Genomic DNA, 19236 nt, shown 5'->3' with positions numbered 1-19236 from the left:
TCCTTTGTGTACAGAAAGGCCATTGACTTGTTTGAGTTAGTTTTATATCCAGCTACTTCACCGAAGCTGTTTATCAGGTTTAGGAGTTCTCTGGTGGAATTTTTAGAGTCACTTATGTATACTATCATATCATCTGCAAACAGTGATATTTTGACTTCATCTTTTCCAATTTGTATCCCCTTGATCTCCTTTTGTTGTCGAATTGTTCTGGCTAGGACTTCAAGTACTATGTTGAACAGGTAGGAAGAAAGTGGGCAGCCTTGTCTAGTCCCTGATTTTAGTGGGATTGCTTCCAGCTTCTCACCATTTACTTTGATGTTGGCTACTGGTTTGCTGTAGATTGCTTTTATCATGGTTAGGTATGGACCTTGAATTCCTGATCTTTCCAAGACTTTTATCATGAATGGGTGTTGGATCTTGTGGAATGATTTTTCCGTGTCTAAGGAGATAATCCTGTGGTTTTTGTCTTTGAGTTTGTTTATATAATGGATTACGTTGATGGATTTCTGTATATTAAACCATCCCTGCATCTCTGGAATAAAACCTACTTGGTCAGGATGAATGATTGTTTTAATGTGTTCTTTAATTCCGTTAGTGAGAAATTTATTGAGTATTTTTGCATCAATATTCATAAGGGAAATTGGTCTGAAGTTCTCTATCTTTGTTGGATCTTTCTGTGGTTTAGGTATCAGAGTAATTGTGGCTACATAGAATGAGTTGGGTAGAGTACCTTCTAGTTCTATTTCGTGGAATAGTTTGTGCAGAACTGGAATTAGATGTTCTTTGAAGGTCTGATACAACTCTGCACTAAACACATCTAGTCCTGGGCTTTTTTTTTTTTTTTTTTTTTTTTTTTTTTTTGCTGGGAGACTATTAATGACTGCTTGTATTTCTTTAGGGGATATGGGACTGTTTAGATTGTTAACTTGATCCTGATTTAACTTTGGTACCTGTTATCTTTCTAGAAATTTGTCCATTTTGTCCAGATTTTCCAGTTTTGTTGAGTATAGCCTTTTGTAGAAAGATCTGATGGTGTTTTGGATTTCTTCAGGATCTGTTGTTATGTCTCCCTTTTCATTTCTGATTTTGTTAATTAGGATGCTGTCCCCATGCCCTCTAGTGACTCTAGCTAAGGATTTATCTATCTTGTTGATTTTCTCAAAGAACCACCTTCTCGTTTCCTTTATTCCTTGAATAGTTCTTCTTGTTTCCACTTGGTTGATTTCACCCCTGAGTTTGATTATTTCCTGCCGTCTACTCCTCTTGGGTGAATTTGCTTCCTTTTTTTCTAGAGCTTTTAGGTGTGTTGTCAAGCTGCTAGTGTGTGCTCTCTCTAGTTTCTTTTTGGAGGCACTCAGAGCTATGAGTTTCCCTCTTGGAAATGCTTTCATTGTGTCCCATAAGTTTGGATATTTTGTGGCTTCATTTTCATTAAACTCTAAAAAGCCTTTAATTTCTTTCTTTATTCCTACCTTGACCAAGGTATCATTGAGAAGAGTGTTGTTCAGTTTCCACATGAATGTTGGCATTCCATTATTTATGTTGTTATTGAAGATCAGCCTTAGTCCATGGTGGTCTGATAGGATGCATGGGACAATTTCAATATTTTTTTATCTGTTGAGGCCTGTTTTGTGACCAATTTTACTGTTATGTTTGGAGAAGGTCCTGTGAGGTTCTGAGAAGAAGGTATATCCTTTTGTTTTAGGATAAAATTTTCTGTAGATATCTGTTTAGTCCATTTTTTTGTAACTTCTGTTAGTTTCACTGTGTCCCTGTTTAGTTTCTGTTTCCATGATCTGTCCATTGATGAAAGTGGTGTGTTGAAGTCTCCCACTATTATTGTGTGAGGTGCTATGTGTGCTTTGAGCTTTACTAAAGTGTCTTTAATGAATGTGGCTGCCCTTGCATTTGGAGCATGGATATTCAGAATTGAGAGTTCCTCTTGAAGGATTTTACCTTTGGTGAGTATGAAGTGTCCTTCCTTGTCATTTTGATAACTTTGGGTTGAAAGTCGATTTTATTCGATATTAGAATGGCTACTCCAGCTTGTTTCTTCAGACCATTTGCTTGGAAAATTGTTTTCCAGCCTTTCACTCTGAGGTAGTATCTGTCTTTTTCCCTGAGATGGGATTCCTGTAAGCAGCAGAATGTTGGGTCCTGTTTGTGTAGCCAGTCTGTTAGTCTATGTCTTTTTATTGGGGAATTGAGTTCATTGATATTAAGAGATATTAAGGAAAAGTAATTGTTGCTTTCTTTTATTTTTGTTGTTAGAGTTGGCATTCTGTTATTGTGGCTGTCTCCTGTTTAGTTTGTTGAGGGATTACTTTCTTGCTTTTTCTAGGGTGTGATTTCCGTCCTTGTATTGGTTTTTTCTGTTATTATCCTTTGAAGGGCTGGATTCGTGGAAAGATAATGTGTGAATTGGGTTCTGTCGTGTAATACTTTGGATTCTCCATCTGAGTTAATTGAGAGTTTGACTGGGTATAGTGGCCTCGGTTGGCATGTCTGTTCTCTTACAGTCTGTATAACATCTGTCTAGGCTCTTCTGGCTTTCATAGTCTCTGGTGAAAAGTCTGGTGTAATTCTGATAGGCCTGCCTTTATATGTTACTTGACCTATCTCCCTTACTGCTTTTAATATTCTCTCTGTATTTAGTGCATTTGTTGTTCTGGTTATCATGTGTCAGAGGAATATCTTTTATGGTCTGGTCTATTTGGAGTTCTGTAGGCTTCTTATATGTTCATGGACATCTCTTTCTTTAGGTTTGGGAAGTTTTCTTCTATAATTTTGTTGAAGATATTTGCTGTCCCTTTAAGTTGAAAATCGTCATTCTCATCTATTGTTATTATCCGTAGGTTTGGTCTTCTAATTGTGTCCTGGATTTCCTGGATATTTTGAGTTAGGATCTTTTTGCATTTTGCATTTTCTTTAATTGTTGTGCCAATGTTCTCTATGGAATCTTCTGCACCTGAGATTCTCTCTTCCATCTCTTGTATTCTGTTGCTGATACTCGCATCTATGGTTCCAGATTTCTGTCCTAGGGTTTCTATCTCCAGTTTTGCCTCACTTTGGGTTTTCTTTATTGTATCTACTTCCCTTTTTAGGTCTTGGGTGGTTTTATTCAATTCCACCACCTGTTTGGTCGTGTTTTCCTGCAATTCTTTAAGGGAATATTGTGCTTCCTCTTTAAGGTCTTCTACCTGTTTAGCTGTGTTCTCTTGTATTTCTTTAAGTGAGTTATTAAAGTCCTTCTTGATGTCCTCTACCATCATCATGAGATATGCTTTTAAATCCGGGTCTAGCTTTTCGGGTGTGTTGGGGTGCCCTGGACTGAGCGAGGTGGGAGTGCTGGGTTCTGATGATGGTGAGTGGTCTTGGTTTCTGTTAGTAAGATTCTTACGTTTGCCTTTTGCCATCTGGTAATCTCTGGAGTTAGTTGTTATAGTTGTCTCTGGTTAGAGATTGTTGCTCTCATGTTTCTGTTAGCCTCTATCAGCAGATCTGGGAGACTAGCTCTCTCCTAGTTTCAGAGGTCAGAGCACTCTCTGCAGGCAAGCTCTCCTCTTCCAGGGAAGGTGCACAGATATCTGGCTTTTGGACCTCCCTCCCGGCCGAAGATGAAGACCCAAAACAGGACCTGTCCCAGATGCTGTGTTACTTTGGCCTGTCACAGAAGTTGTTAGCTTCTGTAGTCCACACTCTCACAAGCACAGACTAGTCTCAAAGTATCTGGGAACCAAGATGGCTCCCCCAGGTACTCCTGCAAAGCCCTCCTAGGCCGGGCAGTCACCTATCCTCTGGCAGGGAAGGTTCCCGGATTTCTGGAGCCCGAAAAGGGGCCTGCCTCAGAAGCTTGTGGCTCCCATGTGTCCCAGAAGCTGTTAGCTTCTGTAGTCCACACTCTCACCTGTGCAGACTAGTCTCGGTGGTGTCCGGGAACCAATATGTCTCCCGCAGATGCTCAGGCCAAGAAGTCTCTTGATATGCACTCACTGATAAGTGGATATTAGCCCAGAAACTTAGAGTACCCAAGATACAAGATACAAAGCACATGAAACTCAAGAAGAACCATAGTGTGGATGCTTTGTCCCTCCTTAGAATGGGGAACAAAATACCCATGGGAGTAGTTACAGAGACAAAGTTTGGAGCTAAGACAAAAGGATGGACCATCCAGAGACTGCCCCACCCGGGAATCCATCCCATAATCAGCCACCAAACACAGACACTATTGTATATGCGAGGAAGATTTTGCTGAAAGGACCCTGAAATAGCTCTCTCTTGTTAGGTTATGCAAGTGCCCAGCAAATACAGAAGTGGATGCTCAAAATCATCTATTGGATGGAACGCAGGTCTGAAGGGGTCTGCAACCCTATAGGTAGAACAACAATATGAAGTAACCAGTACCCCCAGAGCTCATGTCTCTAGCTGCATATGTAGAAGAAGATATCCTAGTTGGCCATCATTGGGAAGAGAGGTCCCTTGGTCTTGCAAACTTTATATGCCCCAGTACAGAGGAACGTCAGGGCCAAGAAGTGGGAGTGGGTGGGTAGGGGAGCAGGGTGGGGGGAGGGCATGGAGGTCTTTAGGGATAGCATTTGAAATGTAAAGGAAGAAAATATCTAATAAGAAATTGAAAAAAAAAGAAATATGCATGTAAACATATTACAGGAAGCCCCAACAGTACAATGTTACTGTACAGATTTTCAAAAGACACTTAGTGTTAGTTATTCCTCTCAATATTTCCTCATCTACTTTCCTTCCTACACACACCCAAATCTAACCCTTCATCTTCCATTATCACCCTTTCACCCTTTAAAAGACTGTATTCGACAAGCCATGACTCTTAAAAATTCCTGACTTTGAATCTTGAGTCAGGAGTAATTCAATACGTATAATATTTTACTTGAGTTATTATACATGCATTGTTTTCCCTGCAATTTACCTGTAATGTGTAACTAGAATACTGTCTCACTTATCAAGTGAAGAAATTGACACAAATCAATTGGTAAGTGTGGACAACAGAACAGAGACCCACAGAGAGTACTGTTCTATCTATTCATCACTGTAGGATTGGGAAAAGCCCTCTCGATGTCTGCTCATGGTAACTCCCTGAAAACCACTGAGGAAGTGGCTCTTCAGATCCTCTTGCTTTGCCAGTTTGGGGTTGGAACTGTGGCCAATGTCTTTCTGTTTGTCCATAATTTCTCTCCAGTCTTGACTGGTTCTAAACAGAGGCCAAGACAGGTGATTTTAAGCCACATGGTTGTGGCCAATGCCTTGACTCTATTCCTCACTATATTTCCAAACAACATGATGGCTTTTGCTCCCAAAACTCCTCCAAATGAACTCAAATGTAAATTAGAATCCTTCCGTCACCTGGTGGTAAGAAGCACAAACTTGTGTTCCACCTGTGTCCTGAGTGTCCATCAGTTTGTCACTCTGGTTCCTCTTAATAGAGGAAAAGGTAAACTTGTACTCAGAGCAAGTGTCACAAACATGGCAAGTTATTCTTCTTACAGTTGTTGGTTTTTCAGTGTCTTAAGTAACATTCACATTCCAATTAAGGTCACTGGTCCACAGATAACAGACAATAACACTGACTGGAAAAGAAAGCTGTTCTATTCCACTTCTGGATTCAGTGTGGGCATTGTCTTCTTGCAGTTTGCTTATGATGCCACATTCATGAGCATCATGGTCTGGACCAGTGTCTCCATGGTACTTCTCCTCCATAGACATCGCCAGCGAATGCAGCACATCCTCACTCCCAATCAGAACCCCAGAGGCCAAGCTTAGTCCAAAGCAACCCATACTATCCTAATGCTGGTGGTCACATTTGTTAGCTTTTATCTTCTAAATTGTATTTGTATCATATTACATGCCCTTTTTATGCATTCTCATTTCTTCGTAAGGCTTGTCAGTGAGATTTTAACTGCGGTCTTCCCCAGTATCTCTCCTTTACTGTTGATCTTCAGAGATCCCAAGGATCCTTGTTCTGTGCTCTTCGACTGTTGAAAATCAGAGTGGCTAAAAAATGCATAATACAAAAGACAGCTTCACTAATACAATTAAGGACTTTATTCCATAAATATGTATTCAACATTTTGTATGAACAAGGTGTGATGCTCTCTGCTGTAATTTTTTTTTTATTTATTTATTATATGTAAGTACACTGTAGCTGTCCTCAGACACTCCAGAAGAGGGAGTCAGACCTCGTTAGGGATGGTTGTGAGCCACCATGTGGTTGCTGGGATTTGAACTCCTGACCTTTGGAAGAGCAGTCGGGTGCTCTTACCCAACTGAGCCATCTCACCAGCCCTCTCTGCTGTAATTTTAAAAGAATAAGGCTATACACCTCTGTTGATGTGAAATGATTTCTGGTTGGAATCTGACTGACATGGTAAGTGAGTTATTCACTACCCTCTGTACTTTTGTATATAACTGCCTCCTGCTGCAGGCTGGTCTAAAACTGATGCAACCTATCTTCCCTAAACAGTTTAATGTGTTAAATGGTCCTGATCAAACGCATATTCTCGCTCCTTCTTAGTTAATACTTTAAACTTCGGATAAGAACAGAATCCATCTCTGTATTTCCCTATTTGAATAAATGAGAGTGCTTTTCTATGATTAAATATTTTCAAGGATGAAATTTATATAAATAGTAAGTATATTGCATGTCATTCCATTTTAGTTAGGAGATATATGCTTAGCTACCTTGGGTCCTACTCAGGGGAGAGTCAAGCACTGAAAATCAAAACTTTGTGCTCTCTAGAGCAACATAATCTGCTGATCACATCAAGAGTAAATAGGTAAAAAGGCAAAAACAGCTCACGTTCCAAAACTTTCAGAGATTTAAAGTCTTAGGACCAGGGAGGAATCCACGATCCACACTAGAGATCTTCTCCTGAAAGACTTTGGTAAAGACTTCACTCTGGGTCATGGTGAAATTGTTTTCCAATCATCACAAACACCTACCAATCAGACAGGAGATAAGACATATCAGAACAATGGGGAGGCAAAGTTGTCACTCCATCAATCAGTGGCTTTCTCAGTCACAAAATTATTTTCTCAGAATATCAAAATCAAGCATCTAATATTTTCAGCTACCTGAGAATGACCCAGGCAAGAAAGACCACAAGATAAATATCTGGAGTGCTTATAGGTGTCAGTGTGATGAAACTTATAATCTGACTTGTGGTACTTAGTCCTATGAACAAAGAATATTTTATCATTCATTTTTTGTTCATGTGTATTGGGTATGTATGTATTTATGGGGATTCCCTCCTCTTAAGGAGAATAGGTGTCATACCCCTAGAGCTGGAGTTACAAACTGATGTAAGTCTACAAATATAATTTCTCAGAATCGAGCTCTGATCCAATGTAAATGTGGCCAGGGTTCTAACCTGCTGATCCATCCCTCGAGGCCCACAATGAGAAATTTATCCAACACACTTAACCCTTCACTTACAATTTGGGGGAGTAGGATATCGTAATGAAATGTTGAAAGAGCTTGAAATAATAGAATAGGAACCAACAGTTTGTATGTTCTATATTGAGGATAGATTCACACTGAGTTATGAAATTAATACTGAGACTCTTCATGTACATTTTCACAGACCTCTACCAACAATAAAAATGACAATCCCACAACACCAAGTCTTGATCATACCACTGGCCATAATAAGAATCAGCAAGACAGCTCAGCAGCTAAAGCACTCAGAGCTTAGAAATGATTATCCCAGGTCCTACATAGTGGAGAGAACAAACTCATACAATTGTACTCTGCCTTCCTCAAATCTGTGCTTGAACATGTCCACACTCCGAAGAGAAGAAAAGTATATTTTCTAAGTTCAGTTTAATCAGTTCAGTGTATCCTATAACACTGATCTCTGCCTGTTAATCTGTGTATCCCCTTATTTCTAAGCATTATTTTGGGATACTTTGTTGGGTTCTATTATCTACCACCCGTCAAAAACTTTTCAATTCAATTACTTCCAACAAACTAACACCCAGTAGTAAAGGAAAATGTTAGAGAGGAAAATGAGTCTAGACCTCTTAATGCTATGTCCTTCTTATATTAAGTGGGATGTGAGGGCTGCAAGCAGAGCAGAACTCCATAACATCATGAAGTTCTTGGGGCCATGACACAACAAGATTAACCCATGTGGCTGTGGTAATCAGTGGGGTGACCACATTCCCTGAGTTCTAAAGCCATTGGTCATTCCTACTGCATGACCCTTGGCAATATTTGGACATCAGGAAAAAGGAAATGAAAACTACATTGGGATTCTAACACCTATTACAATGGCCAAGATCAACAACACAGGTGACTGCTCATGCTGGCAAGGATGTGCAATAAGGGAAAGGCTCACCCATTGCTGGTGAAAGTAAAAACTTGTACAGTCACTATGGGAATAAGAATAGAGGTTCCACAGAAAGTAGGCAATAGATCTATCTCACCACTCTTGGATATATACCTGAAGGGCACTTCATCCTACTACAAGGACATGTGATCAACCATGATTTTTTTTTTGCTGCTCTATTCATTCGCAATATGAATAAATCTGTTATCAACCAAGAAGTGTCAACAAAAGAAAGGATAAAAAGTATGGCACACTTATTTATAATAGCCAGAAGCTGGAAGGAACCCAGATGCCCCTCAACAGAGGAATGGATACAGAAAATGTGGTACATCTACACAATGGAGTACTACTCAGCTATTAAAAAGAATGAATTTATGAAATTCCTAGCCAAATGGATGGACCTGGAGGGCATCATCCTGAGTGAGGTAACACATTCACAAAGGAACTCACACAATATGTACTCACTGATAAGTGGATATTAGCCCAAAACCTAAGATACCCAAGATATAAGATACAATTTCCTAAACACATGAAACTCAAGAAAAATGAAGACTGAAGTGAAAAAAAAAAAAAGAAAAAAAAAGTATGGCACATTAGCACAATGGAGCATTACTCAGCTGTTTAAGAACAGGCATCATGATGTTTGTAGGAGAATTGCGGTATGTATTCACTTATACAAACATTCCTCTTACCTGGATTTGCTTGGTCAGCTGATGGAGCTCTGTGAGAAGCTCTGCAATTCGATAATCAGCAGACACAAGGGCCATGGGATGGTCCTGTGAAGGGCATCTGGTCAGAGAGGGGTAATGAAGGGAAAGCTATCATTGCCTGCTATGGGTTGGACGGTATTTCTGCTATGTAAAGTCCTGGTCCATGAATGACCTATTTGGAAATAAAAGATGAAAGCCACAAGTAGAATAAAACCTTTAAGAGTGACTGTCTCCTTATAAGAAGCAGCAAACACATACAGAGGGAAGACAGCCATATAATCACAGAGGCAGAGATTGGAGTGATGTGGCTTTGAACTTGAGAGTTTTTACTTGGCTTTCAGAGTAGCCAGAATGATAGCCAAGGACCACCACACTCTACTTTAAATAAGACTTTATGTGAAGATGGTTTCCAAATCAAAGGAACATTATTTTCTTATTACAGTACAAAGATAAATTACACACACACACACACAAACTTGCTCATAACAAAGTAAATGTATTATAGTGGTATTGTGATGAAAATAAAATGTTTTTATTTAACAAAAAGTAATCCGGGCAGTGGTGGTCCAAGCCTTTAATCCCAGCACTTGGGAGGCAGGGGCAGACAGATTTCTGAGCTTGAGGCCAGCCTGGTCTACAGAGTGAGTTCCAGGACAGTCGAGGCTATACAGAGAAACACATCATCACAACCACCAACATCAATATCACGATCACCACCAGCAGCAGCATCTCACCATTCCCACTTTACCATCCTGATCACCATTACCATAGCCACCATTACCATCACCACCATTATCACATTTTTCACCATCATCACCATCACGGGCATCACTATTATCAATCACCATCACTTATACATAGTTATTAGCCATTAAATAAATAATAATCAACCTACAAAGGAGATTGATACATAAAAATGTTCTAGTGAGGGACACGAGGATTTCATGAAAGGGGGGAAGAGATTGACTCTTCTGAGTGGACTCGGGGGATGAGTTGGAAAAGGGCCAGAAGTGCAAGGAGACATAGGGTTGAGAGATGGAATGAAGAGAAAGAGCTGGAATTTGAGGGCATATGAGAGATGTTATGAAAACCTATGGCAGTGGAAATTTCTAACATATATGAAAGTGATCCTACTGAAATTTTCTAATAACTGAGGATACAGAGTCCCAACTGACCACCTCTTTTCAACTAAGGGGTCTTCAAGAATTCAAAATCGACATGATTGATTTTTATGTAAAAGTTTAGATTTGTGATTCCTTTAAGCTTTTTTCAGATTATTTTAGAGATAAATAATAAAATACTTGTCCCTTTCTTTGTAATTTCTGCCTTCCAGGAAGAGAAACTTGATGAGAAAACTGCCTTGCATGTGTACACTTTGTGAATTTATAATAAGTTCCTTACTTATAAATGTACCTAGGTTATATGCCAGCAAGATTTTGATGAAGGGACTCTGGTATATCTGTCTCGTATGAGGCTATGCCAGGGCCTGGCAAATGCAGATGTGGATGCTCACAGTAATCTGTAAGATGGAACACAGGGCCCCCAATGGAGAAGCTAGAGAAAGCACCCAAGGAGCTGAAGGGGTCTGCAACCCTATTGGTGGAACAACAGTATGAACTAACCAGTACCCCCAGAGCTTGTATCTCTAGCTGCATATGTAGCAGAAGATGGCATAGTCAGCCATCACTGGGAAGGGAGGCCCCTGGTATTGCAAACTTTATATGTCCCAGTACACAGGAATGCCAGGGCCAAGAAGCAGGAGTGGGTGGGTAGGGGAGCAGGGCATGGGGGGAGGGTATAGGGAACTTTCGGGGTAGCATTTGAAATTTGAAATGGACATAAAGAAAAATCTAATAAAAAATAAATAAAATCTAAAAAAAAATGTACCTGGGTGTTTGGGGATAATTTGTTTTCTTTACCTTTACTATATAATGTTATTTCTCATAACAGTATTGGGTAACACACTGTTTTTCATAATCATTTACTAGAAGAAAACTAAAACATGCTCACATTGTAGTTTTATACTGCTTGAAAATTTTTGCTGGGATATATAAGCTATGGAAGAAGGAATAAAGAGTGGAGAGCTGAAAATTGTTCCTTTCATACAAGAACTATGTGTATGTGTGTATATGTGTAAAGTTTGTTTAAGTGGAAGTTTGGAACAAAGTTCCTTGAGCGAAAGTATCTGTATATATACATATATATATATAAAGCTTGTCTGGGTGTGTGTTGGAGCTTGCTCCATCCACCAACTGTTTTTATATATGTAAGTGTGTGTGAAAGGCTCGGTTAGTTAGTGCTTGCTCTAACTATTCCATGTATTAATGTGTATGTCTCTCTGTAGGTCTGTATGCATGTAAGTTTGTATGAACATATGTATGTATGTATGTATGTATGTATGTGTGTATGTATTTGTATGAGTTATTGGACTACTTTATTTCAGCCATGCAGTGTGTGTGTGTGTGTGTGTGTGTGTGTGTGTGTGTGTGTGTGTGTACTGAGGCATCATCTTGCTGGATTTTTCCTTTGATGTATATAAGGTGTCCTTCTCCATCTCTTTTCATAACTTCTGGTTGAAAGTCTGTTTTATTAGATATTATAATGGCTAGGCCAGCTTGTCTCCTGGGTCTGTTTGCTTGGAAAACCTATTTCCAGTCTTTTACTCTGAGGCAGTGTTTATTTTTGTTGCTGAGCTGTATTTCTTGTATATAGTAAAATCATGGATTCTCTTTGCCTAACTACTCTGTTTTTATTGGTGACTTGAGTCCATTGCTGATAGGAGATACTAATGCCCAATGATTGTTACTCCTTGGTGTTTTGTTGTTGGAGGTGTTATTGTGTGTATATAATTCTATTCTTTTGGTTTTGCTGTTCAATGATTAAGTTCTTATGTTTTCCTGGGTACAGTTAAACTCCTTGAATTGAAGTTTTCTTTCTTATATCTTTGAAGGGCTCTATTAGTAAATAGATATTTCTTAAATTTATTTTTGTCATGGATTATGTTTACTTTTCTATCTATGGTAATTGAACATTTTCATGGATAGATACTGTGGTCTCTTAAGGTCTGCAAAACTCTTGTCCATGCCCTTCTGGCTTTTAGAGCCTCTGATGTGAAGTCAGGTGTAATTCTAACCGGACTACCCTATATGCTACTTGTCTTTTTCTCCCCTTCATCTTTTAAATTTCTTTCTTTGTTATGTACATTTAATGTTTTATTATATGGTGGCAGGATTTTCTTTGTCATCAAATCTATTTTGGTTCTTGTAGTTTTATAGTTATATCTTTCTTTAGGTTAGGGATGTTTTGTTCTATGATTTTGTTGAGTATATTTTCTGTGCCTTTGAGCTGGCATTATTCTCCCTTTATTTCTACCATTCTTAGTTTTTGTCTTCTCCTAGTGTCCCAAATTTTCTGAGTGTGTTGTATTAGAATCAATTTATTTGACACTTTCTTTGACCGATACAGCAATTTTTCTATTGTATCTCTGATGGCTGAGCTTCTCTCTTCTTTCTCTTGTAGTCTGTTGATGATGCTTGTGGCTTGTAATTCTCTTCTCTAGGTTTTCTTTCTCCAGGGTTGGCTCCTTTTTTTGTTTTCTGTATTACATTTATTTCCATTTTCAGGTCCTGAACAGTTTTATTCATTTCCTTCACCTGTTTGGTTGCATTTTCCTGTATTCTTTCATATTTATTTGTTTCCTTTTTAAATGCCTGTTTGATCCTGTCTTCCTGTATTTTAAAAAGATATTTACTTATTTCCTCATCAAAGGCCTCTATCTTCTTCATACGATGAGATGTAAGGTCATTTTCTTGCTCTTCAGGTGTGTCAGGGTACCTAATGCTTGCTAGAGTAAGATAGCTGATTACCTGTGGTGCCATATTTCACTGGCTTTTCCTTATCATATTTTAGCTCATCCTTTAGCCATCTTGTTGTCTCTGGTATTAGCTGTCCTAGCCATAAAAGGTCACAGTAGGCCTCTGGGACTGATTGTACCACTTGGTAACAGGTCTACCAGGAGGCATGCAGAGCTGTGGACAAGGGTGTGGAGTGCAGGTTCTCAATTGCATGTAGAAGTGTGGACAGGAAGATAGGGCATAAAAAGAATGGAGAGAATTGGGCAGACCTCACAGCTTCTGGGAGTAATAGAGTTCAGCACATGGGAAATAGGAGAGTGAGTTGTTCTTGGTTGTTCTGGATGTCAGTAGGCCTCCTGGTGACAAGGACCAGCCTTAGCTTAGAGGGCGGTTCTGAGGAAGTGGTGTTTGGGAGCAACAAAAAGAATGGCTTGAAGTCAGTTCTGGGGTACAAGCTGATAGCCTTGTGTTCTGCTAAGACAGCTTTCTGAAGATGACCAGAGAGATAACCTCTAACATACAATAGTCCATTCTTTTATTTTCATGTCAATGCAATCATGCACCCCACATACTCTTTTGATTACATCACAAATTTTGAACTTAGCCCCTTAACCGCTAAGAAAAGACAGCAAGCACATTTTTCTTAACATGGCAAACAAACTCAGAAATCTGCTTGCTTTGTAAGAACATACAATAAGCTATGAGATCACTACTCCCTCATGCTGGGTCTAAATTTCCTCTGTTCCAGGATGTCCTTGAACTCAGAAACCTGCTTGCTTTTGTGTCTTCCTGCCTTTGCATCTTTCTGACAAGCTTGCTCATAGTGCAACTGCTTCTGTACTTTTTTTGGTACATGAAACCCCTCTTGTAACTCATATTACATCTTTATTTTTTGAATAGTTGAGAAATCCTGTTTATATATTTTTAAATTCATGTATTCAGTGTTCTTTTCTATATCATTAAGGGCTGCTGTGAAAGCCACAGCATTTATAGTTTTTGCTAAGGCATAAACATACCCTCCCATCCTAAGAGGTATTAACCTTCCCAGAAAGGACATTCCACAATAAACTTGTCAAGTATCATATTTCCTGATAACTGTCAACACTTGTGGAGTCCTATGTCCTACTGGCTCCATCCCAGAGTTGCGATCATGTCCCACCATCACCCTCATGACCATGCAGGATTCAGCATCCTGGAAGGCAGGCAGAACTATGGGCCAGTGAGAGGAGAATAGATCAGAGATTGCAGACTGGTGTGTGGAACTTTAGATGGAACATAGAAAGGCCATGCGTTTATTTGTTTGTTTGTTTGTTTGTTTATCTATCTATTTATTTATTTATTTATGCATGTTTTCTTGAAATTTTACCTGCTAATTTCTGCCCTTTGCAAAGTTATCTCATTATAATTCATGCCTCCTTTGAATTTTCTTAACATTTCAGTATTTGTTCTTTATTTTGATTGATGTGATAATTTTCATTTTGTCAAAAACCCAGTTATGTTACATGAATATGTTTTTGTTTTAATCCCTGATATGGGATATGGGGCTGTTTCCAATTGTCCACAACGAATAATTATGAGTGTCTCATGCTTTAGGAGGGGTATGATTTTTTCCAGCTGCAGACAGTTTTAGTTTGGAATTCTTGGGGGTCTTGAGAAGGTATTTGTGTGAGATCCCCAAGATGGCCTGTGGTGGCTCCTGCTTTGCCTGCTGCTGTCAGTCCCCTTTGCTGCTGTACCTGTTCCTGAATTTGCTATTAATGAATTATTGTTTGGCTGTCTTGTTTGACTTCTGGTTAGATATATCATGATGATAGATTTTGGACTTACCAAAACCAACATCAGAGGTCTACACTCCTTTTCCTCTCTAACTATTCTTTACTACTGAGTGTTGGTTGGAAATATTGTGCTGAAAAAAACTGTTGGAAGGGTAGTAGATAATACAGTCCAATAACGTACACCAAAATAATGCTTAGAGATAAGGGTATATACAGATTAACAGGCAGAGATCAGTGTTATAGGATACACTGAACTGAATAAAGTGAACTTAGAAAATACACTTTTTTTCTTTTCATTGTGTGGACATGTTCAAGCACAGATTTGAGGAAGGGAGAGGACAATTGTAGGAGTTTGTTCTCTCCACTAGGTAGGACCTGGGATAATCATTTCTAAGTTGTGAGTGCTTTAGCTGCTGAGCTGTCTTGCTGATTCTTATTATGGCCAGTGTTATGATCAAGGCTTGGTGCTGTGGGATTGTCAGTACATGAAGAGTCTCGGTATTAATTTCATAACTCAGTGCAAATCTATCCTCAATATAGAACATACAAACTGTTGGTTCATATTCTATTATTTCAAGCTCTTTCAATATACCTGATATTGATAATTTCCTACTCCCCCAAATTGTAAGTGAATAGTTAAGTGTGTTGGATAAATTTTTCAGTGTGGGCCTCAAGAGATGGCTCAGCAGGTTGGAAGCCTGGCCATATTTACATTGGATCAGAGCTCGATTCTGAGAAACTATCTTTGTAGGCTTACATCAGTTTGTAACTCCAGCTCTAGGGGTATGACACCTATTCTCCTTAAGAGGAGGGAATCCCCACAAATACATACATACCCAATACATATGAACAAAAAAAAATGAATGCTAAAATATTCTTTGTTCACAGAAGTAAGTACCACAAGTCAGATTATAAGTTTCATCACACTGACAGCTATAACCACCCCTGGTATTTATCTTGTGGTCTTTCTAGCCTTGGTCATTCTCAGGTAGCTGAAAATATTAGATGCTTGATTTTAATCTTCTGAGAAAATAATTTTGCGATTGAGAAAGCCACTGACAGATGGAATGACAACTTTGCTTCCTCGTTGTTCTGATATCTCTTGTCTCCTGTCTGATTCGTAGGTGTTTGTGATGATTGGAAAAACAATTTCACCATGGCTCAGAGTCAAGTCTTTACCAAGGTCTTTCAGGAGAAGATCTCCAGTGTGGATCCTGGATTCCTCCCTGGTCCTGAGACTTTAAATCTCTTAAGGCTTCTGAGCAGGAGCTGTCTATGCCTCTTTTCCTATTTACTCTTGATGTGATCAGCAGATTGTACTGCTCTAGAGAGCACAAAGTTATGTTGTTCAGTGCTTGACTCTCACCTCCTTAGGGCCCAAGGTACAAAGCATATATCTCCTAACTAAAGTGGAATAACATGCAATATATTTACTATATACAAAATGTTCATCCTTGAAAATATTTAATTAGAGCAATGCATCCTTGTTTGTTCAGATAGAGAAATATAGAGAGGGATTCTGTTCTTGTCCGAAGTTTGAAGTATCAACTAAGATGGAGCGAGAGTATCAGTTTGATCAGGACCATTTAACACATTTAACTGTTTAGTGAAAATTGGTTGCATCAGTTTCAGTCCAGCCTGCAGCAGAATGCAGTTATATACAGGAAAACAGAGAATGGTGAATAACTCACTTACCATGTCAGTAAGATTCCAACCAGAAATCATTTCACATCAACAAATGAGTATAGCCTTAGTCTTTTAAAATTACAGCAGTGAGCACCACACCTTATTCATACAAAATGTTGAAAACATATTTATGGAATAAAGTACTTAATGGTATTAGTGAAGGTGTCTTCTGTATTTGGCAGTTTTTATGGGCTCTTATTTTCAACATTTGAAGAGCACAGAACAAGGATCTTTAGGATCTCTGAAGATCAACAGTAAGGGGCAGATACTGGGGAAGACTGCAGCCAGAACCTCACTGACAAGCCTTATGAAGAGACGAGAATGTATAGAAAAGGCATGAAAGATGATACAAATACAATTTAGAAGATAAAAGCTAACAAATGTGACCACCAGCATCAGGATAGTATGGGTTGCTCTGGTCTCAGCTTGGCCTCTGGCATCCTGATTGGGAGTGAGGATGTGCTGCATTCGCTGGCGATGTCTATGGAGGAGAAGTACCATGGAGACACTGGTCCAGACCATGATGCTCATGAATGTGGCATCATGGGAAAACTGCAAGAAGACCATGCCTACAATGAATCCAGAAGTGGAACAGAACAAGTTGCTTTTAGAGTCAGTGTTATTGTCTGTTATCTGTGGACCAGTGACCTTAATTGGAATGTGGATGTTACTTAAGACACTGTAAAACCAACAACTGTAGCAGGAATAATTCCACAAATTTGGGACACTTGCTCTGAGTATAAGTTTACCTTTACCTCTATTAACAGGAACAAGAGTGACAAACTGATGGATACTCAGGACACAGGTGGAACACAAATTTTTGCTTCTTGCCACCATGTGACTGAAGAAATCTAATTTACATTTGAGTTCATTTGGAGGAGTTTTGGGAGCAAAAGCACTCATGTTGTTTGGAAATATAGTGAGGAATAGAGTCAAGGCATTGGCCACAGCCATGTGGCTTAAAATCACCTGTCTGGGCCTCTGTTTAGAACCAGTCAAGACTGGAGAGAAATTATGGACAAACAGAAAGACATTGGCCACAGTTCCAACCCCAAACTGGCAAAGCAAGAGGATCTGGAGAGCCACTTCCTCAGTGGTTTTCACGGATTTACCATGAGCAGACATGGAGAGGGCTTTACAGGACCCTGGAGTGATGATTAGGTCGGACACTACTCTCCTCGGGTCTCTGTTTTATTGTCCACACTTACCAATTGATTTGACACAATTTCTTCACTTGATAAGTGAGACACTATTCTATCACACTACAGGCAAATTGCCTGAAAAACAATGAATGTATAATAACTCAAATAAAATTTTATACTGATTTTATTACTCCTGCCTCAATGTAAATTTTGTATTGCAACTACATCTTTATTGGTTCAGTAGGTCAAGAGCACAATAACACACATTTTGCCACACCAAGGTCTTTGCATATGAATACAGACAGTAAAGAGTCTACTATGAGTCTGTGATTCCATCATCAGAATTCAATACAATTAGGAGGGAGGAAACGCTTCAATTGGGATGTAACTAAATCAATAACAAATAAAAGAATATATAAATGCAACATAAAAATAATTAATTGAATTTTGTGTATTATAGTAACATATTAAAAATAGTATGTATGGGAACAATATGATATTGCACTCAATAATAAAGTTGTGTAACTGAATTCAGTTGTAGAAAATTAAGTTGTTGGCTTTTGTGAAAATTTTATACTATTCATCCTCAAAATTAAAAAAAAAAAACACCAAATACTTCTGATAAAGCCACCTGTGTTGTAATGACACAGATGAACACAGGCTTACATATATGTCCTCCATATGAAAAAAAAAAAAAACTTGCTAACAAGTTCCATTTAATCTTAATTTTACTGATCATAATTTTTGTTCTAAATGTGAGGTGCCAGAATCTTACCTGCATCATCTGCAGATTCCCTCCAAAATTATTAACACAATCCCTTTGCAGTAATATAATATAATATAATATAATACAATATAATATAATCCCAATACCCTTTGCAAGCTGATGCTTAGTCTGCACTTTACTTGTTTATATGTTTTCTATAGGAGCAGGAGGGCCTCCATCCACCAGGTATAATTCATTATCTTACATGCATATGTTACACTAAATGCTGTTTTCTCCTGAGTACTAATCTAGGACACAGACATTTCTTTGACATGAAAGCAAAATATTAACCTATTCAAGTTAACCTGCAGACTTCAGAAAGAAATAATGTTTCATGTTGGCTTCAGAAGACAATTTTCACTGAAGAAAAGAGGAAAGAATTTTAAGTAGAAGTCTATGGTTGGAAGAATCCCACCTTCTGAGACTCAGTCAGGATGAAGATGCTCATCTGAAGGCCAGCTGCAGAGCACAGCTCCTATAGAAGCATATTTCCTAGTGCCCGAATTGAGGAACTTCTCTGTGTCACTCTTTGCCTGAGAAAGAATGCAATGAAATTCGGAATGGTTTCTTATTCTCCACGCAATGCTGTAAAGATAACCCAACAAAGTCCTAGTTTCCAGGCTCATAAAATAATAGGGCACCGGGACATGACATCCTTCAGAGAGTTTATTATTGTATCATCTGTGGCATCCGCACATTTGTCTGCATGGTGTCTTTGGGATACCTCCAATGAAGGAATATCATTTATCCCCAGAGCAAATCTCCATTCCTTTCTGATGTTTACTGATGATGTCTAGGAGTTTGTTAGATGTTAATGAGTACCTGGGCAGAAGTTAGGGAAGGGTTTCCATGTTTCCTTCCGGGAGAATCTAAGTTCTGAATTGAGTTTGTCATCAGATGTGAATTGGGGCGCTCCAGGGTAGAACAAGGGACTCATTATGTG

General features: G+C 38.9%; 1 protein-coding gene and 1 pseudogene across 1 annotated transcript; one reads left to right on the top strand and one right to left on the bottom strand.

Annotated features, from left to right (window-relative positions):
- On the top strand, positions 5090 to 6013 carry Vmn1r-ps76 (vomeronasal 1 receptor, pseudogene 76; annotated as a pseudogene).
- Vmn1r130 (vomeronasal 1 receptor 130) lies at positions 16587 to 17510 on the bottom strand. The gene has a single exon (NM_001166848.1). It carries the CDS (start codon positions 17508 to 17510, stop codon positions 16587 to 16589), a length of 924 nt encoding a protein of 307 aa, NP_001160320.1.
- Between the last annotated feature and the right edge of the window lie 1726 nt (positions 17511 to 19236).

Source organism: Mus musculus, chromosome 7 (genome assembly GCF_000001635.26).
Source record: "Mus musculus strain C57BL/6J chromosome 7, GRCm38.p6 C57BL/6J".
Classification (NCBI taxonomy): domain Eukaryota; kingdom Metazoa; phylum Chordata; class Mammalia; order Rodentia; family Muridae; genus Mus; species Mus musculus.
The sequence above is the reverse complement of the archived record's forward strand: the minus strand, read 5'-3'. Positions and strand labels throughout refer to the sequence as shown.

Excerpts from the sequence above, each read along its gene's own strand:
- Vmn1r130 (NM_001166848.1), bottom strand. The coding sequence starts at position 17,510 with ATGTCTGCTCATGGTAAATCCGTGAAAACCACTGAGGAAGTGGCTCTC.